The sequence below is a fragment of the Camelina sativa genome, chromosome 15 (genome assembly GCF_030686135.1).
Source record: "Camelina sativa cultivar CO46 ecotype springtype chromosome 15, ASM3068613v1".
Classification (NCBI taxonomy): domain Eukaryota; kingdom Viridiplantae; phylum Streptophyta; class Magnoliopsida; order Brassicales; family Brassicaceae; genus Camelina; species Camelina sativa.
In genome coordinates, this window is record NC_141894.1 from 4,987,226 (window position 1) to 5,013,920 (window position 26,695).

Here is a 26,695-nt window from a genome sequence, read left to right on the forward strand (position 1 = left end):
GAGGATATTGGTTCTCTGACTTGGTCATATATTTTCTTAATCCACTTCATATATTTATTATACTATACAATTCAATTAGGTTGTCAAATACTATATATCAATAGAGTTAGCATAAAAACATATTTATAATTTAATGAATATACTTAGACCTTACCCATCACATAAGCTCATCAAGAGTGTCTTTTAATTAATTTTATTTATTAAGTATTAAATTAACTCTGTTTTTGGTAGTGTTCTTGGAAGCATTTCTTTTTGGGAACGGTTTCTTGGACCATTTTCTTTTACACATTCATTGACAATCTTCTTTCGGTTGTCTCAAATCATCAATATATTCATATGAAGAAGCAGATGAACATTTTATAATATATGTATTCTAATTTGCATACATTAAAAATATGAAGAGTTCTTTAAATTGTGCTTGTAAGAGAGTTTCTCTGTGACATATATTTGCTCATGCATCTAAATGTATTGGGTTTTGCGTTAAGCATATTAGCTTCTTAATTTGTTGCTAAACCTAAATAATAATATGGTTCAAAACATGTGTAAAAAAAAACCCTCAAAACCTACTCTAGAGAACAAAGGAACCCAATAACAAAAGTATTACAATTTCGTAATGGGCCCATAAAGCCCAACAAATGTGTTGTCTTCTTCTAGTTTGAGCGTTCCGCGGGAACCCAAAACCCTAAAAGTTAAATGGAGAGGAGATCGAGGTTGATCAATGGTGAACTCGTCCTAACCGTTAGTTCGTCAATGTCATCCCCGGAAACGAAGAGGAAGAAGAAGACAACGCCGCCTACGATTACGACGAAGCCGTCAACGCCGCAATGGGCCATAATCCCTTCACTTCCCGATGATTTGGCATTGAGCATCGTCGCACGCGTCTCAAGATTGTACTATCCGATTTTATCCCTCGTCTCCAAAAGCTTTCGATCTCTCGTAGCTTCACCGGAGCTATACAAGGTCAGGTCACTCTTGGGAACCACCGAGAGTTGTCTCTATGCGTGCTTCAAGTGCTCTGCTGGTTTTTGTTGGTTTACCCTCTGCAGGAAACCTGATCATCATCAAACCCTAACCAACAATGAGGAGAAGAAGAAGTCATCAACAACAACAAGTGGGTATGCTTTGGCTTCAGTCCCAATCCCCAATTCTCCTTGCGCGGAGTTTGCGAGTATGGTGGCGGTTGGTTCTGAAATCTACGACATTGGCGTCGCCGCAACCCGCGAAATCCAATACAGGAAAGCCTCCTTCTCTAGCGTATTTATTCTGGATTGCCAGTCTCACACGTGGCGCACGGCTCCAAGCTTGCCGATGGAGCTGTATACTGTCTCTGTTGGCGTCATCGATGGAAAGATTTATGCCACAGGATTATGCGCTGATGACGATCCCAATATTAATATTTGGAAGTTGAAGAACTCGTTCTCGCTTTTCGACCCAAAAACACAAGCTTGGGATCCTCAGCCCTTCCCCTGCCGTCCAGTCGGTATGTTTGACCGCCACAGCGCATCTATTGACGGAAAGGTACATGTGGTGGCTGGTAAAACGATGGCTGCTTACGATGTCAAGGAAGCTAAATGGGACATATACTCTAATCAATCAATGCATTATGGCATGGTTTCTAATTCTTATTGCCAGATAGATAATGTTGTCTACTCGGCTTCTCCGGAATCATTCAGATGGTATGACACCGAGGCAGCAAGGTGGAGAGTTTTGCAGGGTTTGGTTGGACTACCCAAGTTTCCTCGTGATTCTGTTTTTAGATTGGCTAATTTTGGTGGAAAGCTAGCTGTTATGTGGGAGACGGTCTATTATTACACCCAACAGAAGAAGATTTGGTGTGCGGAGATTGTGCTTGAAAGGCGCAGCGCAACTTGTGAAATTTTGGGGAAAGTTGAGTGGTTTGATCATGTGCTTACCCTTACAGCACATGCATTTGATGAATTCATCAGTATTATTGCTGTTACTGTTTGATGGATGTGTCGCAAGGCTTCAACTTTTGTGTTCTTTTTGGTTATTTGGAATGTGAGTGTTCTTTTTAAGTGTAGTATGTGATAGACCTTCCAATGCCATATACATATGGGAGAATAAAAGAAGAGGACAACTTAAGGAAACCTGGGAGATAGAATTGAGTCAGTGAGGAGTCACGTGGGGGTAAGGAGGCTCACCTGTAACCAAGTATTATTGTGCTTTGATTTGTATTTCGGTGTCGTTCTGGTTCGTAGTTTTTAAATTAAGATCACTTTCTGTTGTACCCTTATTTAAAAGAGAGTTTTGGGTATTAAAACGGAGAAATACATACAAAGAAAAAAAACGTGGTAATTGACTTATGATGGTCACAAAACACAAAAAGAATTAAAGAACTTACTGTGATGAATCGATCTATAAAATATTGGAAAAAAGAAACCCATGAATGAAACAATTCAAGTTAGAAACCATACAAAGATTGTATGGCCTCTGAGGTATATCATTCTTCAACCCAATTCTATTATACAACTGTTGAAGTATTCGGGGAAAACAGCACAATGAAGAAAGAATGAGAGAATCCAATTCCAAGTTGAAGAAAGGCATACAAATGTTACCTCGCAATCCAATCCATCAGTATTAGACATTATGTGCTTCGAATTCTAGAGTCATGAGAGTGATTTTGTTTGTTTGAAAGGGATGAATCTGTTTCACACTTGCGTGCTCCTAAGAAGACATCGCCATTTTTGTGACCGAGGGATTTTTTCTAGAAGCATTTGCAAGCCCACGTTGTTTCCTGACATTCCATACATGTATCTGCATGTTTGCATCGGAATAGAGGTTAGAGACGAGCGTAAGTTTCAGAGGCAGCTCCCTAAAATTCAACAGTGATTTCTAACTATCAAGTGAAACAGTGTCCCTGCTTTTGGAATATTAAAAGACTAGATTATAATGCAAGCGAGCAACGGTTTGATTTAATCAACCACCTCCTCTTTGTGATAAAATCTTCCAAAGTTTGTTACAGGTTACTTACTTGCTTCGACGAGCCTTTCTTTTCCAGGAAACAAAAGATGTGACCCACTGCATAATCAAAAGATCAAGTTAGAGAATGAGAACAGTAGAAAACAAGACACAGTTTTAGAAGAAGTAGCTTCCAGTCAGAATTTTTTGTGATCATATAGAAACATGACAACAACCTTAAAGACTGGCGTGAAAGGCCCAGCAATAGATGCTTTACGTAGAGGCAATCTCCGTTGAGGGACAACTTCCTTTGACAAATGCTGAGCAATTTCTTTCAGCAGTACCATTTGAGCTTTTTCAGTCCTCATAGAGACAAGTGCCTGTTTCATTGATTCCCTGTCAGCCTCCAGTGCTTGAAGCCTCATGTATAGTTTCGTTATATCAGGATCACCAAGATCTGTCTGTTCTCTCGGGAAAACCACATTGCTATCACAAGTGCCATCCTCAAGCTTCTGTTCAGTTACACCGCCACTATAAGACACACTGCTGTGATGGACAGAATCAATGGTATAAACTCTATCACTCATGTCATCCCCTATCTCTGACGAGTCATCTTTAGTATTATTATTATTCTCTGCATTTTCCACTCTCTTAGAGCTGTAGCTTTCATACCTTGGGGAATCAACAAAAACATCATGTCTTAGTTCTTTAGATGCTCCCAAATGTGAACTTGAACCAGTGGTAGACATCCTCCTAAAATGTCTTTGATGCCTAGGACTCTCACCAACCATTACCTTCTCCGAAACATCCCTCCCTCTACCTCCCGAGAAATCACCATTCAACGGAATAAAGCTAGGATTTGTCTCCATCTGACTTAGTCTACGATCCAAAGTCTTCAAATGTTCTCGGCCATGAGGAGAATCAACAGGTGGGTAGTTTTCATCATCTGCAACATAGATATCAGCCTCCAGAGGATCTTCTTGGTTCTCATTTATATTGCACTTCAAAGGAGGATAGTCATAAGTAGGGAAGTCAAACTCAGAACTAACGTCGATCACGCTGCTCGGGTAACGAGTAAGCAAGCTCTTGTCACCATCAGCTTCTGCCTCGGTGAGTCCGTAACTCATCAACCTATGCTTATAAGCCTGAATCTCAAATTTAAGAGACTGAATAATCTGATCCCTTTGATAGACCACATCTTCTAATGCAGCAATCTCAGCGTTTTCGTAATTCACTCTGCCGTTAACGGTACGCTCAAGCTGTGTACATTCCAGCTGTAGAGCAGCTTTCTCAGTCGTCAGCTTCTGAATCATGCCCATAGCTCCATCTGCAGCTGAAGATGAAGCGTTACGCTCTTTCTCGAGCTCATCGTACAAATGCTGAATCGTCTGCTGTTGGTTGGTAACGGTCTCGCGTAGTAATTCACATTCGTTCTCGATATGGACTCTGGGATTAGAGAACATGTCAAGGTCGTCTAGCTCTGGTACAGAGAAACGTTGATCCTTGACTAATTCGTCGTTTATTCTCTTTATAGATCGAATCCATGAACCACCTTGTGATGAACAATCGCAATCACAATCACAACATTTTATCGGAGGAGACTCCATTCTCGAATTCTCCAATTCCCAGAGATTGTTCCAACAAACAAACCAACCACAAAAACTAAAATCGCACTAAAGCCCTAAATCGATGAACATCAAGCTGAAGCCAATTCTGCAGAGAAACCACAACAACAACAACCAAAAAAACTCAATTCTCGGAATTGTAAAATCACAATCGGAAGAAAAAGGAAAAAAAACATCGGAGATAAACCATACCCCTTGGCGACTCAGAAATCGGAGAAGGAAAAAATCGAGAAGCTTAGATTGAGAATTTTGGCTCCCTTTCCACGAAACAAACAAATTCACAAAGGGAGGAGGAGATAACCAAAATCAATATCTCTGCGCGCTTCTCCTTCTCCGTTTTGCTTTTTTTAATCGCTTAAACGAAAAAGGAAAAAAAAAATAAAAAAAGGAATATTCGTAATATCAAATTTGTTATTTGGATTTTATTTGCTATAATAGAAGGGGAAGAAGGCGTTTGATGGAGTGTCTTCTCTGTCTCAGAGACTCTCTCTGGTTGTCAGAGAGACTATTTTTGGTTTAAACGAGGGAGACGATGCTCTGAATGAACCAACGTTCAGGATGGGTTTGGCTTTAGTATCAACGGTTCAGATTTGATTTGACTTTGAGAATTAGTCATAATAAAAACCTACGAAAAATATACATGGCGGCATGATCTCCTTAATATATATACTTACTGGATACTTTTTTCACGAGGTGAATGTTTTTCAAGGCCCAATACAACCCAGTAAAAATTCGTTTGGTTAGCTTTCTTTGTTCGAGCGAGTTTATTTTGTATTCACAATTTTAATTTTTATAAATTTTTTTTTTTGAACATTATGGTTGATTTGTTGCAATTTGCAAGTGTAGAATTTATTAGACCAATCACGAATTTGGGGTGTACTGAAGTTTTGCTTTGATTGGATTTATTATGTACAAAAAAAGTTTTGTATAGTTTCAAATTGACTTTATTTATTTGAATAATTTATAATATATTTTTGTGATTATGCTCATATTGTTAATAATTAGAGTCTCGTTATTCTATGCTTACAAGCTAGATCACAATAAATAATTTGCATTAATAAATTAAGCATAAGATTTATTAACATATTTTATATCTGCTTCAAAGTTAACGTTATTTTAGCGTTGGGTCACCGTCCACATGCCGTCTAGCATTTTCTTGAACTCTGCTTGCAAGTGTAAAATTATGTATTAGACCAGTCATGAATTTGGGGTTTTTTAAAAAAATTGGACTTATTATGTACAAAAAAGGATTTGTGTAGTTTCAAATCAACTTTATTTATTTGAATAAATTATATTTTTTTTTATTATGCTCATATTGTTGATAATTAGAATCTCATTATCCTAAGTTTACAAGTTATATCACAATAAATGATTTGCATTAATAAGTTAAAAAGCATAAGAAGATTTATTAACATATTTTATATCTGTTTCAAAGTAAATATTGTTTAAAATTGTTTTTAATCTATTTTAAAGCAAATATAGTCTTATATAATGTAAATTTTAAGATAAAATTCTTAATTTACTTCAACCTTGATAATACAAAACCATTTTGAACTATTACGAAAAAGGCTTTTTAAATTAGCCTTTAATATTTTTTTGTTCTTTTGTGTGTATTTTACTATTTTATGTTAAAAAATGTCAAAAAAACATTTCAATATTTCTCCAATTTCTCAATAGTTAAAGGACAAGGTAGTCAATACTGGGATTCTGTATACCTTTTGTCGGGAAAAAAAAAGTTAGCTCCGGTCGGAGAGAGAGTCATCATCATCGTCACTCACTCGCAGAGGGTAGGTAAGACTCGTTGACATTTTCCCTTGAAGCTTTTAGCACCCTCTTCTGTTGGGAGGGTTCCGAAATGTTTCTCCCGTCTCTCAATTTCTCTATCTGCTAACAAAAGATTTTGTATTCTAGGGTTTGTTTATTCCTCGTCGCTAATTTACTGGGTTAGTCTTTTGTTTCGATTGTAATTTCTTAAATCACTTTCATAAAATTGTGCTAGTGTTACTCCGATTCATACGAAGAGTCCAAATTCTGAAATTGGTTTAATACTTTACAAAATTGTCCTTCTTTTTGCTTCGATTCTTCGAAAATGGGTTTTAACACAAAATTGGTGTCTTCTTATCGTGATTGTGTCTTTCCAAGCATACTTCTCTAATTCTCTATGCGTTCTTCCTTGTAATTTGTATTACCAAATGTGTACTTCTGTGATTGAAACTTGGTTTGCTCTTTTAGCTCAATGTTGTTTTGATAATCTCAGGTCTGATGATGGCAAGGCTAAGGCCGAGACAGTTGGAACCAGGCAAGACTGGTCCTTTGAAGTTTGGTTTGGATGGAGAAGAAGAAGAAGACGGTTGGGTCTTTGTCAAAAAGCAGAGAATCATCATTGTCTTGCCTTCTCTTCCTCCACCTGTAGACTTCACTTTGGATAAACCTGCATTAACTTTTCAGTTAGAAGCTGAGTTAAGAGACGGCGTCGAGGATGCGCAAGACAGTAATTGTGATCACACTGTGGTGCCTGAACATTGTATTTTCGACAAGCCTGAAACTTCGGTGTCACAAGCTGAGTTAAGAGACGTTATTGCAGATACGCACGAAACTACTCCTCCTGTTCACACTCTGGTACATTCTCTTCCTCTACCTGAACAATTCACTCTGCAGAAGCCTGAAGCTTCTCAATCACAAGTTGAGTTAAGAGACTGTGTTGCGGAGACGCACGAACTTACTACTCCTCTTCCGGTAACTGAACATTTCACGTTGCAGAAGCCTACAACTTCTCAGTTACAAGTTGAGAAAAGAGATGTTATTGCGGATACTAAGAGAACTACAACGCCTCTTCAAACAGTGATGTCTTCTCTTCCATTACCTGACCCTTTAGTTTTGCAGAAGCCTGCAACTTCCCAATCACAAGTGGATACACGCGAAACTGCTCTTGTTCACACAATACTTCCTTCTCTTCCTGTACCTGAACATTGCACTTTGCAGAAGAAGCCTGCAACTTCTAAATCACAAGCTGAGTCAAGAACGGAGACACGAAGAGCTACTCTCGTTCACACTGTGGTGCCTTCTCTTCCTGTACCTGAACATTGCACTTTGCAGAAGAAGCCTGCAACTTCTAAATCACAAGCTGAGTCAAGAACGGAGACACGCAGAGCTACTCTCGTTCACACTGTGATACCTTCTCTTCTTGTACCTGAACCTGCAACATCTCAATCACAAGCTGAGATAAGAGCAGAGACGCGCAAAGCTACTCTTGTCCAAACAGTGGTGCCTTCCCTTCCTGTAATTGAACAGTGCACTTCGCAGAAGACTGCGGCTTCGCAGCCACAAACTCAGCTGAGAGACATGGTTGTGGTTACTCATGCTCACACCGTGGAACCTGAGGCCTGTCCTGATTTCACCTCAGTAGACAAACCAGAGATAGTTACTGGTCGCAATGTCACAACCAGGAAAGGTTCAGCTCCAAGGAGATCACTTCAAGATTGTAGTAAGAATCGGGATAGAAGAATGGAGATTCACAAGAGCCGTGCTGGCCACAAGCCCATAAGGTTTCCTAGAGTGATGTGCAGCTCAGTTGTTATGGATAATGAGAAGCTGAGAGTGCTGAATCTGGAGAAGAAGGTTGAGAAAGCAGGCGGATTGAACCAGTGGGTTGGATCAATAGGATTGGGGAGAGAGTTTGAGAGGATGTTGAGAGGACAGAGGATGAATAAGTTTCAGATGGCAAATTTGACAATGGAGAAGCTTAAGCAGATGGGTGCTTTAGCCGTTGGGCCAAGAAGAAAGCTTATACATGCGATTTGTTGTGTCTATCACCCTCATTGTCTCCGTGCTTCCTTTTAACTGAGAACAATCTAGTAAAGTGTAGCCATTAATGTGGGGGCAATAATACTTATTAGATACGTTGACTGATGTTCAATTATTATCTTTTGGTAAGTGATAGTCTTTTTGGACCATAGACCAGAGCAAGGTAAAACTAGTCTCTTACCTCTTGTTGATGGTGGGATTCGAACCCTGATCCTGTTCATTCTTCTCCCTAAAGCTTTCCAAGGTCAGCCAAGTAAAGTTACGAAACACCTGGTTGAAGTTCAATTTAACGAGATAGGTGTTTATTGTGTAAGGTTCATCTTCGTCTTCCTCGTATCACAAAAGATTCTGTTACAGACTATATTCACTTTATGTAGTGAAGTGTATAATCCGGTTTGACCGGTATAGACTCTAATTCACACGGTTTACACATAACCGGATACATATAGTCTTATACCATTGCTTAGACAAAAGGTGGGTAAAACACTCAACCCTGGTTATCCGATAAATTCGGACATTTTTTTTTTTTTTTTTGTTTAAATCCAACTAAAAAGCTTAAGACGTAAACTTAACTAAAATTTATTCAATGAGTCAAAAATCAAAGCCTATATATGATGATTATTAAAAGGACAAATGAGGTGGGACAAATTGTAGAAATACTGACGTGTTTTCACGTGGTGAATGCTACAATGTCACTGAATTTGATGTGATAATGTTATATCACGCCTATTTGTATTGTGACAATTGAGGATAACTTGTTCTGTTTCTAGTGTGAGCGTTTGCACATGCAATATCATGATGTGATATAGTAGTTTAGTTTACAAGATCCATTAACTATAAAAATACAATAAATTACAAGAATCTTGTACCATGTACAAGGATTCTACTATTAAGTTCTTCACAAACGCGTACGCAAATTTATTTATAGCTGACTTCTGACATTTATTAGTTGCTAAGTATAACTTGAGAGTTGTTTAACACAACTGTATTTCCCGTTTTCTTTTTTAAAGTAGAAGACAAAACAGTCAAAGCTTCATATGCGACAACAATATCAATATGTACAATCTTCTTCTCTACAAAATAATTGACAATATATTGTTCCCCATTCATAATAAACAAACTCTTATCAACATTAATATTACAGACATATCATTTCAGTTGTTGCAGACACGTCAAAAACTTTGCATAATTTTTCCCATATATAAATATAATCCTTATTTTTTTTTTTTGGATCTAACTACAATTATTATGATGTCAGAAAATTGAATTTTATAAAAGAACAGACAAATCTGTGGATATTTTTTTTGATTTCTCTCCATCCTCCTTTTACTTATTATTATATCACCTCTGGCTTCCAAATCGTGCACAGATCTATCTATCTCATCGACGGAGCGCGTGGTACGCACGTGCCAGATGTAAGGATGCTGTGGCGCCACGTCAGATCGAGAAATCAATCTTTGGGCGGGGGCTCAATGTCACCTATAAAAATGGCGGCGGCAATGTTTCTTACGTCTCCTCCAATGTTATCGAGAAAAATCTTCGCAACAAAACAAATAAAAATAAAAATAAAAATAAATAAACGAGAGTGAATCTCGACGATGGCGATTAAAGACCTGACGGCGGCGAACGGTGATCCAACTCTTCCTCTGATAAAACCTCCGCCGTCTGAAACAACCGGCGGCGACAGAACCTCTGCTCTTCAAACGCTCGGAAACATTATCGTCTCCATCGTCGGTACAGGCGTCCTTGGCCTCCCTTACGCATTCCGTATCGCCGGTTGGTTCGCCGGATCTCTCGGCGTCATCATCGTCGGATTCGCCACCTATTACTGCATGCTCCTCCTCGTTAGCTCCCTTTCTTTTTTTTTTTTTCTCTCTCCCCAAAATCCTTAAATCTCAAAACAACGTAATCTAATTTGGAATCTTTCGATTGCAGATTCAGTGCAGAGACAAGCTAGAATCTGAAGAAGGAGAAGAAGAAGAATCGAAAACGTATGGTGATCTAGGTTTCAAATGTATGGGAACAAAAGGTCGATACTTAACCGAGTTCCTCATTTTCACAGCTCAATGTGGTGGATCAGTAGCGTATCTAGTCTTCATAGGTCGAAACTTGTCTTCTATATTCACTTCCTATGGGTTAAGTATGGTTTCTTTCATCTTGATTCTGGTTCCAATCGAAGTTGGATTGTCTTGGATCACTTCTTTATCAGCTCTCTCTCCTTTCAGTATTTTTGCTGATATATGCAATATTATAGCGATGTGTTTCGTTGTGAAAGAGAATGTTGAAATGGTGGTTGAAGGAGACTTCTCGTTTAGTGATAGAATTGCTATTTCGTCTACCATTGGTGGTTTACCTTTTGCTGGAGGAGTTGCTGTGTTCTGTTTTGAAGGTTTTGCAATGACTTTGGCTTTAGAAAGTTCTATGAAGGATAGAGAAGCTTTTCCTAAGTTGTTAGCTAAAGTTCTTGCTGGGATTACGTTTGTCTATGTGTTGTTTGGTTTTTGTGGTTATATGGCTTATGGAGATCAAACAAAGGATATCATCACGCTTAACCTCCCTAATAATTGGTCTGCCATTGCTGTCCAGGTATAAAATTATGCGGCTAACAATGTTTTACTGCTCTGTTCTTGCTTATGATTTTCCCTTTGAATAGATTTGTGTGGAAGCTTGTGTATCATTTGAAAAGTATGTTTTGGCATCTTGGTGTTTGTTGATCATGTAAGCTGATAAAACACTTTTTTTTTTTTTTTTTTTCTGTTTTCTTTGGTTTGACCAGATTGGGTTATGTGTGGGATTGACGTTTACATTTCCGATCATGGTACATCCGCTTAACGAGATCATAGAGCAGAAACTGAAGAGGATAGATTGCCTTCAACGGAAGCATCATCATGGGTACAGCAACGAAACAGGTTCAGTCTCAAAATATGCAATTTTTGTGACGAGGACACTTTTGGTGGTAGGACTTGCAGCAATCGCGAGTTTAGTCCCAGGGTTTGGTACATGTGCATCTCTTGTTGGAAGTACTTTGTGTGCACTCATATCGTTTGTGTTGCCGGCTTCTTATCACCTCACGCTGCTCGGTCCTTCACTAAATGTGTGGAACAAATCCGTCGATGTATTCATCGTGATTTGCGGATTGCTCTTTGCTGTTTATGGTACGTACAACACAGTCGTCGGAGTGTGAAAAGGGAAAGCAAGCGATCTTGTGTAAAGCAACGATTACGAATACAAGCACGTACAAGAAGTTTGGTGAAACAAACAAGAAAATGCATAGATCTTTTACATGAATCTGAAATAGAAATATATGGTGAGAAAAGTGAGATTGTTGTATGATCATTTAATGGTGTCAGGGAAAGTCGTGATCACTTGTTTAATTTGACAAGCTTCGTTTGTTCTATTTAAATACTACTACAACGTGGCTAGATTATAGATCCATTTTCTCGGGATATGTGTGTCTTAACAAAATAGTCGGAACCATACTCTTATCAAAAGAACACATTAAACATTAGTAATTCGAATATTATTTATAAAAGAAATCATTGATGCTATAAAATAATTGGGGAATATTGTTTTGATTGTATTGTGTTTTCATCTCGGGAGGGTTTGTTTTGTACACGTTTGTGAATAACTCATTTGTTACATATTACAGTAAAGACTGTAAAGTGTAAGCTTGAAACAACAATTTAGTATTCTTGTGCAAGAAACAACAATTTAGTATTCTTGTGCAAGAGGCCACAGGTTTGATTTGTCACGTACAAGGACATGAATCTGAAACCTATCCCAAGGTTGGAAGGAAATGAGAGAGAAATAAACAGCGAAACGAGTAGAATATTTTGAAAATATTAAAAACTATACCTCGAAATACAATATCCTAATTTAGAACCAAAAAAAGCCAACACCCTCTCAAATCCAAGAACGGGGCCTTTGTCTTCAAAATGGGAATTTTGCAGAGAGAAAAGGGGGGGAGAGAGAGAGAGAGAGTCTCAGACAATACCATATTAACACCAACTGAGTAGTTTCGGAAGCAAAATAGACCACACTTACTAATGTCAGAGCCAAAATCAAAACCCTTTCCTGAAAGATATATATTCATTTTAGTTATCAAATCTAAATTGAGACTCTCTACATCCTATCCTCGCACCAAAACCACCCTTGAGATTCCTCGCCATGTCTCTCCCCTAATTGTATATTTTCACCGGCTTCTCATATGCATGTCGGTTCTACAACAAGAGCATTCAAGCAGATGTTAGTAGTCTTAAGGGAGATGGATTCTTAGAAAACGAGCGAGAGCTTCTTACCTGATTTGCAGCATAAGCCCTTTTAGGAGCATTATCAATGTGCTCCAACCCAAGATACTGCTCCCACGCACCGTACACATCTCTTCTCTGTTAGTCATTTTTAGTTTCCGAAAATATAGAGTTAAATCCCGAATTTCTTTTTGAACAGAACTAAAAATAAAAGTCTTACCTGAAAGCGATTATAAACGACATCTGTGTCCTGCAAGTAATCGGGTCGTCCCATTGAAAATGATGCAAACTTCCACTGAATAACACAAGACAAAAACACATTAACAATGATCTTACTCCGCCACCAATAATAACAATTAATAAACTTATTGACATTTTCTAGCTGTTACCAAATCAGACAACAGTCATGCATACCTTGGCAAAGTCCTCATCAGGGACATGAAGTTTCTTTTGGATACGGGTCTTGACTTCTTCTAAAGTTTCACCTTCATGGATTACCAAAAAGAAGGGCTCGCCGAAATTTTGTACTTGCTGCAAAAGAAAGAATGGTTAACAAAGTTTTCAAAACCTCCGATCCAAAACACTGGACCCTCATATAGCTTTTCAAGTAACTTAAGAGTGACATGGACTACCACCTGATTTTGTCCGGGCTCTTTAGTAAAATGATATACATGGATTAACCGATCATTGGGACCAATATTCTTCTCTTCGTCAGGTATCTGAGATTTCACACGATAGCAAAAGAAGAAACTCAGCATCTTTTGAGTCATTAACCAGCAAAAAACTTGCATTTACATTTTACTAATGTTAGCTCAAATGCAACTATTCATCTCAAGCATTCAAATAACCTGCACAAACTAGTTACAATGCAGATGACGTTCCTCTCAAGCAATTATCAATCCAAACAACCTATGCCTCTGACTCCAAAACAGCGAATGCAGTAAAATGATTATCTTATTCAATTACAAATGTACCACATCATTTTAATTTTGCAAGTTTGAAACTAAAAAAGAGACGGGCAAAAAGTTCCAAGAAAACAAAATCTACTTCCATCGGAGAAACAAAAGATAAGTCAGTTAACAAAATACAATAAAAAGCTTGGACGATTACAGAACTAAAGCGAAAGAAGGTGAGGAAGAGAGATATACCTCCTCTGCCCGTAAAGTCCAGTACTGGTCATTGATGTTCTCAATTCTTTCAGTAGATGGAAATATCTGCAACGAGCACCCGAACAAATTGGATCAAAAATTTGCTAAGTTCGAGAAGATTGCAAAGTACATCACACGAGATGTGGTATAGTCTACAAGCCATAATCTTAAAATAGTTAAAATGTTAACTACAATGTAAAAGACAAGAAGTTAGCCTGTTACCTTGTAGATCTTGTGGAAAAAGACCTCAAGTAACCTCAGTTCTGCATCTTGATGCGAAAGTTCCACCTGATGCACAAGTGTAGATTATATTTAAACTATGAAATAGATTAAACCACAAAGTATAGAGCAGAATCCATTAAAAGACAAGCACTTTATAAGGAGAAAACATAGCTCAATATGTGGCCAATTAACAGAGATGCAGGCAATGATCTAATAAAAAATTGTAACTATACTGACCTTTGTTTTAAGTTCATTAATAACATCTCCAACAGTACTCTGCTTAGGTAGTCTGATATTGTGAATAACCACCTGCAATTTTAAGAGTTTTAAGGACTAAAATACAATAGCATGTGTAGAGAGCTACAAATCACAAATAAAAGTTCAACCCATACTTCATCCTTTGTGACGCTATGGAAAGCAACTTTTAAAGTCTTAAGACCTTGCAATTCTGGAAGAGGAATGTCCAGAACTTCATAATACAAAATGTCAGACGTCTGAAAAAGAAGAAGAGTCATAAGCAATTCAGCATTGGAATCGAAAAAAACATATGTAAGTTCACTCAAACCAACGTCAATCACCTGATTATAGTGAACTAACATATCTGAAAGATGATCTACTCCACGGTATTTGATTGGCTGAGGCTTGGGTTGCTGGGAATAGCAATTGTGAGATGTAAGCCTAAGTTTCGATGCATCATCAAGGCCAAGCTTCTCAGCCACCCTTTCGACAACATCATCATAAGTGTGCAGCTTTGACCTGAAAGTAGAAGCATTACGAATTCCAATACTGGAATAAATGACACAAAGTTGTCCATAGAGGTACTTACAACTCCAGAATAAACTCGTCTTCTTTTGGTTTTTCCAGTGTACGAAAACGCACCAGCTACGAAATAACAAACCACATAAGTTAGTTACCACCAAAACTTGCCAACAACTATTAGTAGTTTCCAAGGAATTGATAAAAAGACGCTAATCATCACAGTTTGATAAAAAGAAGTTATAACAGTTGGAGCTCTACTGTTAGAGCCCATTTCAAGATTGCCATCAGTGCCCAGGTTTATTATACCTCTCGATTCTGTACATACTCCAAAAATGATGGCACATCTGGGTATAGACATTCACTCTCCTGGATACGAAGAGGTTTCTGATAGCAAATGATATCTCCATCTTCAATCTATACGCCAGAAACCCATTTCAATGAATAGGACAAACTATGAAACATCACTTGACACATTTGATAGAATGAGATTAACATTACTTGGCACAGTCTGAAAGAAGTCTTCTTATCTAGATGTTCGCACATTACACAAGGTTCAAACTTTATTTCCTGAAAATGGGCACAAAAACCAATTAAATGAAATGTTTCATGGCCATAAGTATGATGAAAAGGTAGAACTAAAAGGCACCAGCCTCAACCTCAAAAAGTTCTATTTCCTCATCAGGGGCAAAGCCGGCCATTTTATTCAGTTGCCCTACTATATCCATGGGCTTACTGGAACTTTTCACCATGAGCCTGCCAACATATCTACAACATATGGACAAAGTGATGTAAGTATGATGAAAGTTGCAAACAAGAAACAGGGAAAAGGTGACAAATTCTCCATTAAAAAGAAAATGGAAGAAAGAAATAATGCTTTTAGGATGAGAATATACGGGAGTATGCCACCTTTTGTTTGAACAGACGTCAAAGTGAAAAAGTGGTGGGTACAAGAATTACCTTAGTACTGCGTTCACAGGGTCATAGAGCTTAAAGAAAAGAAGAATATCTACATGAGATTTTTCTGGGGGAGAAATAGGGCGGTCATCCTGGATAATTTTAATTGAAGAATTAGTACGACTATTTAATTTCTTCCCTTTGACCAATTGGTTTCAGATTTTCATTCAATGAATAGGCCTCAACAATTAAACTTTGCAGCAGAGTAGTATTACCGGTCCGCGCTCTATTTCCAAAAACAGCTTCAGTTCAGCATTGTTTGCCTTGTTAGATGCCTCTCTTATTTGTCCAACCTACAATAACATCTTAAAAATTATTTACTCCTAATATAAAAAACATGATTTAAATACCTAGGAATGGCAGATATGAGAAACGAGAAACTAGTGTAATAACGAGACCTAAAAAGGCACCACTGCCTCACCACACCTAATACAAGAATAATCCCCACTAGTAATATGTCTTAAGAGCAGATAACTAGACACAGAAAAAAAATCAGTGACGGTTTTTATGTGTTGTACATTTTAAAGTCCAGAAAAGGAATAATACCAAATGAAAGACGCAAACCATAGGCATGAAGCAATTATAAAAAACAAAGTATAGCTTATAAAAAACATAAGTATAGCTACCGTCTGTAATTCTTCATTAGGTAACAGGGGACGATTGGGACGATAAGTATGGTTTTGACGCTTTGCCCAGATCCAGAACCGCTGTTGTTGAACCGGGACGCCAAACTCTTTGGCTACCTCTTCCTACATGAGGACAAATTTTAAACAATGTTACGTACACAAGACACTAAGAAACTTGCAACCAATGAATAATTCCATCGAAGACAGCATCTTATAAAAACCCTTAAACAAACTAGATTCCAAACGAAGGCAATATTCTTCTCATCAGAATCCTGATCACTATTTTTCTCCTTCAAGATAGATTTAGGTTACCAAGAAAGAAGCTTCTTCACAAACCCCATCTCTTGCTGCAATAAATTGCATTTGTCTGGAAACAAATAGGAATATACAGGCATGTACCTTAAACTGTTGAAAGGGGGTTTGTTTCTGGATTCTAAAACTCCGAACTTTTTCATGATCAACAAGATCAAAATAAATATTCTTTCCAATTTGCTCAGCAATGTCATCATCTCTTGCGACCTTTATGAAAGTTAAATTGCATTAGTAAGATCATTAATTCAAACCTATACCAGCAATAGGTAATTACGTCTGTGTTCACTTTCAGACCCAAATATAATTTTAGTAGAAAACCTTGATTGTCGTGAAAAGGTGAGCTTGAGCCTTGTATTTTCTTTTATCTTCCTTTTCTTCTTGTTCTTTTTTCAGCCTCACCTGTCAGAAAATAATTAACTGATTCAGGCAAAACAAAGATAGGTAAACAGGAAAAAGCGTGTAAATGAATTTCTTACCCGCAAATGTTCCGCAATGTCTTTTTCATCAACGTTGCAGATTATTTTATCCTTGTCACTGTCCCGAATATAAACAAGCATGTACGCATTCGAGTATTTTGTGAATTTGAAAGGTGGATTATTGAAACCAGGATTATTCTGCGGTAACTGAAGCGACACAAAATTTGAAAGTACATAAAATGAGAAAAATAAGAGCGAAGCAAAAAGAGAAACCTAGGAAGAGAGTGTTACCTCTTCTTCACCACCATATTGCTCTTCCAGTGCCCTTTTCACATCTTCCTTCGTTACCCGTTCATCATCAAATTTATACCTGAGAGAATTAAGTTTAGATAGTGTAAAAGTAAAGCAATGAAAAAAATTGTTCATTATTGTCATCTAAACAGACACGAGAAGCCACAGAAAGACTTATTTCAGTGGATAATTTGGGAGAAAAGGGAAGCAAAAAAGAAACTATAAAGATCACTTATACAGTGAATCTAATAACAGTAAATCCACGTTTGGATATGTGGATAGAAGAGCCATTAGAAATACGATAACATTTTTCAGTATCATACGAAATGACTCGGGTCTTGCTAGCCTAGATGATGAGGAAACTAACTTTCAATTAACTTGTTTTAGCATGAAAGAGTTGAAGGATGTGTACCACTGATCAGAAAGTGTTGGCCTAATAAAAGCATAATAATGCCCTCCATGCACTCCTCCGCTATGAACCAAGACACTGCATAGAAAATGAGCAGCAAACTGTTCAAGCAAGCCCACAAGGAACAACAAGATCTTACTACAACATAATTCAACTTGTATTTCACTATCACAGAAGGAAGATGAACTGTCCATCTTTCAAGGGAAACCTAAGCTACGGCAACAGATTCCTGAGAAGAGGAACCTAGCCTTATAATCAATAGAACTATATACTTCAGGAAAAATCCCACCACTGTATAGCCCTGCTTGAATCTACTGTATCTCAAATTACAAAAGTAGAGATACAATAAAAATATATACCTGTGGAGGGTGTAGAGATTGCGGACACTCTTGTCTGCATCAGGGGATAAATATTTTCCATCCTCTCTATCGAGATCCAGTTGCAGAGGAAACTCATACCGATCATTGATCTGTAAATATAGTAACGTCAGCCTAAAAGCAAGTCTAAACACAGTCGGCACTACATGCTGTCTTTGTTGGGTAAGTGGAATTTCAGATACTAACCTTCACCATTGTGTCCCGCATAAAATCGTATTCAAACCTCTTGAGCTGAAGTTGAAGCACTGGTGGAAAGTCTATGAATAGAACACCTTTTTTTGCATCCTGAAAATAAATAGATAAATCATTCCAATATAAGATTAGTTCACAGTTACTGAAACACAACTTTTTCCGCTGCTTTGAAAGATTACAAGTAAAAAAGCTTTTCTAGTTTCCTAATTTAGCTTGCTTGGTAGTTGGTAGCATCCACACGCATTATGAACACCAAATCATTTGCAGGAAATGATAGACTAGATTGACTTGCATAGGACCAACATAGAGACACTGACACTTCTCAACATCCCCAAGAACCAATAAAAGAAAGATAAACGACAGCCTACCTGCAAATCATGTCCTTCTGCATGGTATTTGTTGTCTCCTTCAAGGCGTTCGACTTCAACATACTTGTCAAAAGAAGCATATACATCTTTGCAGCCCTTAACATCAAGCTGGAGGTCTGTCACAAGTCAAAAACACAACTGTACAGTTAGTTTGATATAAACATATCAGCTTCAATAAAAGACAACTGAAGATGCGTTACTGTTTAAAAGTACATACCATAGAATGATTCTTTTCGAGTAGATTTGTAATCTACATTAATGCACTCAATGTAATTCATGTGGTGACCCTCAAATAGCTTTTGTATTGTCCCCTCCACAACAGTTCCCTTTAAAAAGGCAAAAAAGAAAGTAAAACATAAAATACCAACTGGGAATGGAAGAAAGGCTGGGCCGAAGAAGAAAATTTACCTTCATCTTGTCCTCGAGCTTTTCACAGAGAACTCGGTTGAGTTCTTGGACATCATGTTGCATGAAAGAATCATATGTATCCCACCCAAACGATTTTGTCAGCTCCTTTGTGGCTACACTGGTGTCATTATACTGAAGTTTGTAAAACAAACTTTGGAGCGCCAATGGGATACTAGCGGTCGGTGCATCATTTTCAGTCGTTGGCATGTGATACACAGCCTACAAGCATCGGTGCATTATTCAGATGTCTTTATATAGAATTTAGTGAACTCCTGATTAAGCAAATTGAAGAAGAAAAAACAAGACGTGCATCCAACCTTTCTGAAGTAAGGTATGTGGTATAACGTCTGCAGGAGAGAATTCATGTAACAGGTAGCACCTTGGTTTTTAAGTCCAACAAAACCAGTCTCTTTCTTTGAGTCATATGACCAGTAATCAAGAACTTTACGCACAGCAACTTCAGCTTCAATCAGAACAGTGTCATTCACTATATACCCTCGAGTGGGATCATAGAGCTCGCTGAGAGGCATGAATGATGTAAACCCCCAATCGCTTTCTCTTGCGTTGAATTGATGTTGCGTCTCTGCAACATGCAAAAGAAAGAAGTCAGAACAGCAGGTTGACCAGAAAACAAGTAAAAAAGTCATTGGCTCTCAAGAAATTCAAAAAATTGCATGAAAATCATCATGTTCAATTCAGTTTTCAGGTATCTTGACTGCATTCCAAGGTCGACCATGTACTCCTCTTACAAATCCAAATCATCACTCCAAGAAATAAACATCTGCCAGGAAATTCACATTTTGCATGCATTCAGATAACGAAATTAATAAACTAAGATACCTTTTCTGATGGAATATCTGCTGTGAACTTGATTCACTACAGCCAGACTGAACTGTGAATATCTGCTCCACCCGTACGGCAAACTGGACGCGTCAGCAACATCCAAGTACATGGACAAATGGTCAACATTGTTTCCTTTGGGAAAAATCAATATACGCCTGCAAGAGGAAAAAAAAAAAAGCTCACATGACGTCAACCAATGAAATGCACATCATGAAATCAATTGCAAAAAAAAAGCATCAAAAAGTCTATATGTCATTACCATTTATAACCTCCAACAACAAATACTTCAGAGTATTGCTTCCTGGTATTGAGCCTAGTGAACATAGGGACGGTCCACGTGAATTTCAGACTTGGAGGATCCTCGGCTGGCGGATTCTCCACAGTGGTAGCAGCAGTCTCAGTTTGGGCAACTACAAATGCATAAACAACTATTAAGAAATCCAAAAACAAAAGATAGACAAAACCCTAGCACACAGTGAAAACATCAATTCTACACTCCAGCACTATCCACTAGTAATACAGCATCTACACCAAAACAATCAGAGTATATAACACAGACGAAAGTAGAAGAAGCAGAAAATTTCACCTTCCATAGGCTGAGGTCCCTCGACCAAATCCGGATTCGGTACAAGCATTTCCTCGTCTTCCTGCTGCTGTCAAAATCGTAAGAAGAAAAATCAGACTTCCGACTAATAGAAACCCTAATTTCCCAACCCCGTGATCAGAAGATCAAACGGAAACCGCAATCACCCAAAAAAAAACACGGTAATCTCCCGATGATTCTACCGCTTTCGAAACACAAACAAAAAAATCTAAGAAAACAAAACCCTAGCGGATCAGTCAAACGAAGAGAGCAAAGAATCCGAAGCAGAAGAAGGTAGAATACGCGTTAAAAAAAACCCCCACGAACACGACATCAAATTGACACAAACACACACAAAAAAAAACAAGGCGAATCGGAGATTACATCAAGCGGCGGCGGAGTCATCATAGTCATTGCTCCGAGAGCGATTCACGGATGGATCGAGAAGTAGAGAAGAGAGCGTCGAGCAGAGAGATGGCACAAGACGAAGGAGTGAGGGAAGAAATAGAGAGAACTTGCAGAAGGACGGAGAGAGATCAATCGCTCTCAATTTCTTCTTACTCTTTCTCGCTTTTCGATAGGGATAATTTTCGATATTTTAACTAAACTTAAGGGTTTGTTTTGTAATTCCAAATACTATTGGGATTCAGATTTATATGTTCCCCTGAGGTATCGTCTGAGAAGCGTGACAGGCTAATGAGAATGCGACAGGTTCATATTAACACCAATTAAACCTCTCCACGTGGCTTGAACGTGACTGTGACCGTGACGGTGTTTTGGAGGTCTTCGGTGAACTTTTGGGCTTCTCTACTTCTCTCTGCTTCAAAAAAATTTATTCTAAAGGGCTTATAAATAGGGTAAATGGAAATGCAAGTTTCATAAGTATATTTTAGGAAATTTCATACGGAAATTAATGCTTAGATTTTGTTATTTACTATTTCCTGTCACACTACTTTAAATGTGAATGATGTACTATATAAATAGTATAACAATACTTATAATATCCACCTTCATTTATAAATTTTGCACTTTTTTGACATATTATATTTAACATTAATTTGTTACAATATTATTTATTACCAAAAAAAAAGGTTGTTTATCCTATTATATTAATTGAGAAGTATAAATACGAAAGTAACCTTAAAATGTGTAAAAAAAATTACATTCAATTACCATTAGAAAAACTTAATTAAAATTAATTGATTAATTAAATAAATAGTTAATTAAAAATAAAACTGCTGACAGATCAAATATAAAAAAATCTAGAAAAGTAAAAAAAATCTATTCAAATCAAAACTAATTTATACTTGAAAAATAAAAATAACTGCTAAGATTTTTTAAAAAAATATGAATAAATTTTTCTCAAGTAGAGTTTAATTTTATATTATCATGCCATTGATTTTAAATAATTATTAGTTCAAAAAAATATTTTCTCTCTATAATAAATTATGGACAAAAATTACAAAATATTTTTTAAAAAAATATAAACAAATCAGAATTTTAAAAACTAAGTAGTCAATATAATTATTTTTAAAAACTAGATTTCAAAAATTTTGTTAAAATTTCAAATTATGATTCTCTTATCATCTTTATTTTATTTTAGTTACAAATTGTTTGGAATTTTCATATAATACTTATGATTAATAAAATGCAGATTTTTTTTCTGCATATGTTGTGATATGAATTTTAAAAAACAAAGATATATTAGCTCGATCTATGAAAATAAAATGTGTGTTTTAATTTTCACATTGGCGGATTGGTAAAACTAAATTTATATAGCTGATAAATTAATAAATTTTATTTGTTCATAATTATAATATTAAAATTACTACTTCATATTTCACAAAATAATGATAGAAATACAACAAACAAACAATATAAAACTATAATATACGTCAAAAATAAAATATTACAATAATCTAAAATAATTAGTATTCAAAAAAAAATATAGATTTACAGAATAATTAAAAATAAATATTATCTCAAACAAAATAATTTTTAAAAAAAATATAACGATAACTTTTATTATTCTATTGTAATTTTCTTTTTAAATATTGACTCGTGCTTTAAGCACGAGATATTTCCTAGTGTACATTATTTGAGGTTTGAGGTATCCACTAAAATGAAATGTATAAAAGTTAACTTTTCTCCATTGCAATAAAATGTAGAGAATGTAATCGAAACAAATTAAAAATGAAAAAGATCAAAAATTTCACTTTTAAAAGCATTTGAAATCTACACATATTTTGCTAAAACTGTGAATTGAACAAGAGCCAAAAAAGGCAATTAAATTTTTGCATTTGCTTTATATTTGATTAAAAATCCAACAAGCCAAACCAATACCTAGATTAACAAAATCACATTGTGGAACTGAATTATAATAGGATCAAATACTTTTTTTGATTCATAATATATTGTTTTTTAGTAGGTTCCTTTTACTACCAAACTAGGTACTAACCCGCGGAGAACCGCAGGATGAACATTTTTTTAATAAAAGTTTGTAATAATTTATTTTATTATAATATTATTTATAATAGTTTATGATTAAAAATTTGGTTTGCTTATATTATAATTTTTCTAGTTTAAAAATGTTTATTGAAAATCTGTCAATAAAACATTTGTATGTAATAAATAAAATTGTTTAAACCTTTGTCAACTAAACACAATCCTTACTAACATGTAAAAAAAGCAACTAAATATAGCTAGTAAAAGTTCTAAAATATCTCTTTGAAAAAAACATTCATTGTTTTTTTTTGTGGCTTCCTTTTATTGTTTGTAATAATTTTAACCTGTGGTGGAAATTGTTTTTTGATAAAATTTGTAGCTTTATATTTTATTCGATTTGGTTTTTAAAATCTTACCTGTTATTTTTTAAAAAGTATGAATTAGTTTTGATTCTAATAGATTTTTTTTACTTTTCTACAATTTCTTTTATTTGATGTGTCCCCGATTTTCATTTTTAATTATTTTTATTAATTTAATTAATTAATTAATCTTAATTAAGTTTTTAATGGCGATTGAATTTTTTACACATTTTAAGGTTAGTTTCATATTTGTACTTCTCAATTAATATAGTAGTATAAAATTTGTAGTAGTAGATTTTATTTGATTAGATTTTTAAAATCTTAGTTGGAATTTTCTTTCTAATACAGATTAGTTTTGATTATAGTAGATTTTTTTTTACTTTTCTACAATTTATTTTATTTAATATATCCCCAATTTATGTTTTTTATTAATTATTTTTATTTAATTATTTTATTAATCTTAATTAAGTTTTCTAATGAAAATTGAATGTAATTTTTTACACATTTAAAGTTAGTTTTATATTTGTACTTCTCGGATATAACATTATTTGATAATTTATATCAGATAAATGGGGTTATCTCTATGGTTTTCTTACCAGGATTGTTTTTTCTGGTATGAAAAAAAAACTTATGTCGGCTATCACTTTCGAAGACGCGTTTCGTTATAGACACTGTCTGTAAAATATCTGTTGCGCTCGTTTTTCTTAGTAAATAGGTCGACAACATTGTGTTTATTATTGACATTCATATTCGTTATGTCAATCATCCTTTGATATTTCAGTTGTCTTCATATTCTCAAACTGAGTAATGATGATGAAATCGATAGATATGCTTATTGTCTGGTCATGGATTTTTTACTTTTTATTTCCAGTGTGTTGTTTTATATATATCGGACCATTATTGGCATAGACTTTATCACTTCAGCGATGATTCCAATGTACACCAAGACCAAGTACAAACATTAACGTAACTATATAATAGTAGTAGCTAGTATATTTTCATTCATAGACAATTACATGGTTTATGTAGTATGATCATCCTTGGGAATGACAACGCTATATTCCATGCATATGGTGGTACCCTAGGTTGCTTCCTCTATCAGTTATCCCAACAAAGAGGCTGGAGTCTCTGCTAGAGAGTACACTTAAAACTGATCGATCGAGAACGTTGCCAGTTTCACAATGTTCATAATTGTGGGCTTGGTATGACCAAACTGGGTATGACAGTGAGATTTCCCTCTACTCTGACCATAATTGTGGGCTTGGTATGATACCTTCTAAGACTCTACAGGTAATAAGACAATTTTATGACGTTGTGGTTTTCTTTCACACTTTCAGTGACTTAATGTTAAGCTCTCTCTACATATGTGATGTTATAGATACACCAAATGATCCAATTTTTGTTCTAACGTTGAAAGAACATCGAGATGAAGTATTGTTTCTCAAGTTCTCCCACGATGGTAACTTCTTGGCCTCATGTTCGAAAGATCACTCTGCAATTATATGGGAGGTTTGTACATAAACCCAACTGTGAAGTGTTAGCTATATCGTATACTTAACCTCAAAATGAATTGGTTGATTATGGTGTTCTTACAGATGGACGACTCACATATGAGTTTTTCAGTCAAGCATAAACTTAAAGGGCATAAGTCTCCGGTTGTTATGATTTTGTGGAGTAAAAATGATGAAGAGCTAATTACATGTGGAGACAAAGAGGTAATCAAATGGTGGGCTGCTCAGGACAATGCATTCAAACCTATGAAACAACCGGACGTGGTACTCTTTCTTGCGCATTTGACGGTAAATGTGTAATTGGTCTATTGTCAGACAAAGTGATACAACTGTGGAATCGTGATGAACCTATGCGGTCTTCTTATGGGACTGAGCTACATGTCAAGCTAAGTGGAATTCTCTCAACTTCCCATCAATACTCAGTTGATCAGATAGCTATGACCAAATATGGTTATTTGCTTGTAAAAGTGGGCAGAGATTGGAATATCTTAGTTGTTGACATAGAAGAATGGATCATCTTAGTATGGATGAGAGACGAGGATGAAATTAACTCCTCTAAGAACTTGAAGATGATTCATTCAAAAAGATTGCTTTACATGGAACAACCAGACATAAATTGATATTACGATGCTTTGTGGCCTTAGCTTTTGTGGGAGTCACTTCTTCAACAACTCAACCAGATATTATGATATTGACTGGTTTAAGTACACTTCTTGTTCAATTAATTTGCTAGGAGGAGATTTCACTACCAAAAAAAAGATGGTTTCATATCATTTATATATTTTTTTTCAACATATCATTTATATTTTATGTTTATATCATATTTAAATGATGCTAAAATATTTTGCATCACTTAAATAAATAATTTCTATTTTATTGATGCAAATAATTTGCATCAATTGAAATAAATATTTGCTTCGACTATTAGAATCGATGTTCATTTATATCATTTCCAAAAAATATTGTAAATCTTACATTATTTTTACTAAATTGATATAAAATATTTACATCATTTATCAAAACTAATGTTAAATATTTATATCATTTCAAAAAAACCGATGATATATATTCATTTGTAATTTACCTATATTATTTATATTGTATTTATGATAGGATCCACACAAATAGTTGTAATGGCGTTAAAGATGTAAGACTAAGTGAAAAGAGAATATATAGGAGCAATTAGGAGAACTTTTTTTTTATACGACCAATGTGAGATATAGGCTATTTTGTTTTTGTTTTGTTTTTTTTTGTGTGTTGCCAATTTGAATTTTAGTTTCAGTGGATTAAAGAGTAACATAATTTTCGTTTTTTTTTCCTTTCTTTAGGTCAGCTAATATATTAATTTGACATATAATTTTACTAGCATCATTTTTTAAATGATGTAAATTTTGGATAAATTAATAAATTAATATAAATTAATAAATACATCAATTATTAAGTGAAGAAAATTTATATATTTTGTGTAAGTATTTTGAAAGTAATGTAAATAATTTATATTTGCATCAATTATAATGAATTCATTAATGTCATATAAATCAGTAATAATATCGATTATTTACAATTTTTATAGTGTTAGTTTAACTCCGATAAAGGAAAAACATAATGCTGCTGCTGTTTTGGTCTGAGGATTTCTGGTGATGAAGGGTTGTTTGTGAGTTTTGCGTATCTATTATATAACTAAAGAGGATTTGTCAATTCAAGGTGTAGGTTTATACCGTTGGAACATGGCTTCAGTAAGAGCTTAATCGTAGAGTTATTGAAGCAGAATGAGAGCTTGGCGGATAAAGTGGTAGGAAGCTTTGTGAAAGTGAAGAAATGACCCTAGCAGGGACGTCACTTTATAGCGTACCAGATCTTTCAGGTTACAGGTAACC

The 26,695-nt window shown here is 35.6% G+C and overlaps 4 protein-coding genes, 1 long non-coding RNA gene and 1 pseudogene across 10 annotated transcripts; 4 read left to right on the forward strand and 2 right to left on the reverse strand.

Annotated features, from left to right (window-relative positions):
* The first annotated feature begins 533 nt into the window (after positions 1-533).
* Positions 534-2,273, forward strand: LOC104748142 (F-box/kelch-repeat protein At5g51250 pseudogene; annotated as a pseudogene). The gene has a single exon (XR_015582803.1). The product of XR_015582803.1 is annotated as an F-box/kelch-repeat protein At5g51250 pseudogene (transcript).
* A 91-nt stretch (positions 2,274-2,364) lies between these two features.
* LOC104745396 (myosin-binding protein 7-like) lies at positions 2,365-5,180 on the reverse strand. The gene is made up of 4 exons (XM_010466614.3): positions 4,737-5,180; positions 3,156-4,632; positions 2,993-3,039; positions 2,365-2,775 (listed from the first exon to the last, which is right to left on the reverse strand). The coding sequence occupies exons 2-4, from the start codon at positions 4,524-4,526 to the stop codon at positions 2,670-2,672; spliced, it is 1,524 nt and encodes a 507-aa protein (XP_010464916.1). The 5' UTR covers positions 4,527-4,632; positions 4,737-5,180; the 3' UTR covers positions 2,365-2,669.
* Positions 5,181-6,156: 976 nt separating this feature from the next.
* Positions 6,157-8,497, forward strand: LOC104745397 (uncharacterized). 4 transcript variants are annotated; one of them, XM_010466615.2, is made up of 2 exons: positions 6,157-6,335; positions 6,802-8,497. In XM_010466615.2, the coding sequence occupies exons 1-2, from the start codon at positions 6,170-6,172 to the stop codon at positions 8,382-8,384; spliced, it is 1,749 nt and encodes a 582-aa protein (XP_010464917.2). In that variant the 5' UTR covers positions 6,157-6,169; the 3' UTR covers positions 8,385-8,497. The 4 variants fall into 4 exon arrangements, with proteins under 4 accessions (XP_010464917.2, XP_010464919.2, XP_010464918.2 ...); XM_010466617.3 differs by having other exon boundaries at positions 6,198-6,331; XM_010466616.3 differs by having other exon boundaries at positions 6,254-6,456.
* A 1,068-nt stretch (positions 8,498-9,565) lies between these two features.
* On the forward strand, positions 9,566-11,794 carry LOC104748143 (amino acid transporter ANT1). The gene is made up of 3 exons (XM_087489672.1): positions 9,566-10,192; positions 10,284-10,934; positions 11,125-11,794. The coding sequence occupies exons 1-3, from the start codon at positions 9,947-9,949 to the stop codon at positions 11,530-11,532; spliced, it is 1,305 nt and encodes a 434-aa protein (XP_087345798.1). The 5' UTR covers positions 9,566-9,946; the 3' UTR covers positions 11,533-11,794.
* Positions 11,795-12,158: 364 nt separating this feature from the next.
* LOC104745398 (ubiquitin C-terminal hydrolase 13) lies at positions 12,159-21,474 on the reverse strand. 2 transcript variants are annotated; one of them, XM_010466619.3, is made up of 32 exons: positions 20,888-21,474; positions 20,507-20,573; positions 20,180-20,330; positions 19,918-20,075; positions 19,395-19,660; positions 19,078-19,296; positions 18,887-18,995; positions 18,670-18,785; positions 18,296-18,394; positions 18,092-18,201; positions 17,736-17,810; positions 17,324-17,402; positions 17,093-17,239; positions 16,935-17,015; positions 16,704-16,823; positions 16,305-16,427; positions 15,894-15,971; positions 15,682-15,770; positions 15,381-15,489; positions 15,223-15,291; positions 15,031-15,138; positions 14,792-14,847; positions 14,544-14,721; positions 14,358-14,459; positions 14,203-14,274; positions 13,966-14,031; positions 13,744-13,809; positions 13,231-13,314; positions 13,010-13,126; positions 12,816-12,890; positions 12,647-12,733; positions 12,159-12,568 (listed from the first exon to the last, which is right to left on the reverse strand). In XM_010466619.3, exons 1-32 carry the CDS (start codon positions 20,915-20,917, stop codon positions 12,527-12,529), a joined length of 3,348 nt encoding a protein of 1,115 aa, XP_010464921.2. In that variant the 5' UTR covers positions 20,918-21,474; the 3' UTR covers positions 12,159-12,526. The 2 variants fall into 2 exon arrangements, with proteins under 2 accessions (XP_010464921.2, XP_087345797.1); XM_087489671.1 differs by having other exon boundaries at positions 20,507-20,570; positions 20,888-21,454.
* A 2,386-nt stretch (positions 21,475-23,860) lies between these two features.
* Positions 23,861-25,740, forward strand: LOC147926285 (uncharacterized). Its single transcript, XR_015581544.1, has 3 exons — positions 23,861-24,597; positions 24,686-24,816; positions 24,903-25,740. It is a non-coding gene; the product is annotated as an uncharacterized LOC147926285 (long non-coding RNA).
* Positions 25,741-26,695: the final 955 nt, after the last annotated feature.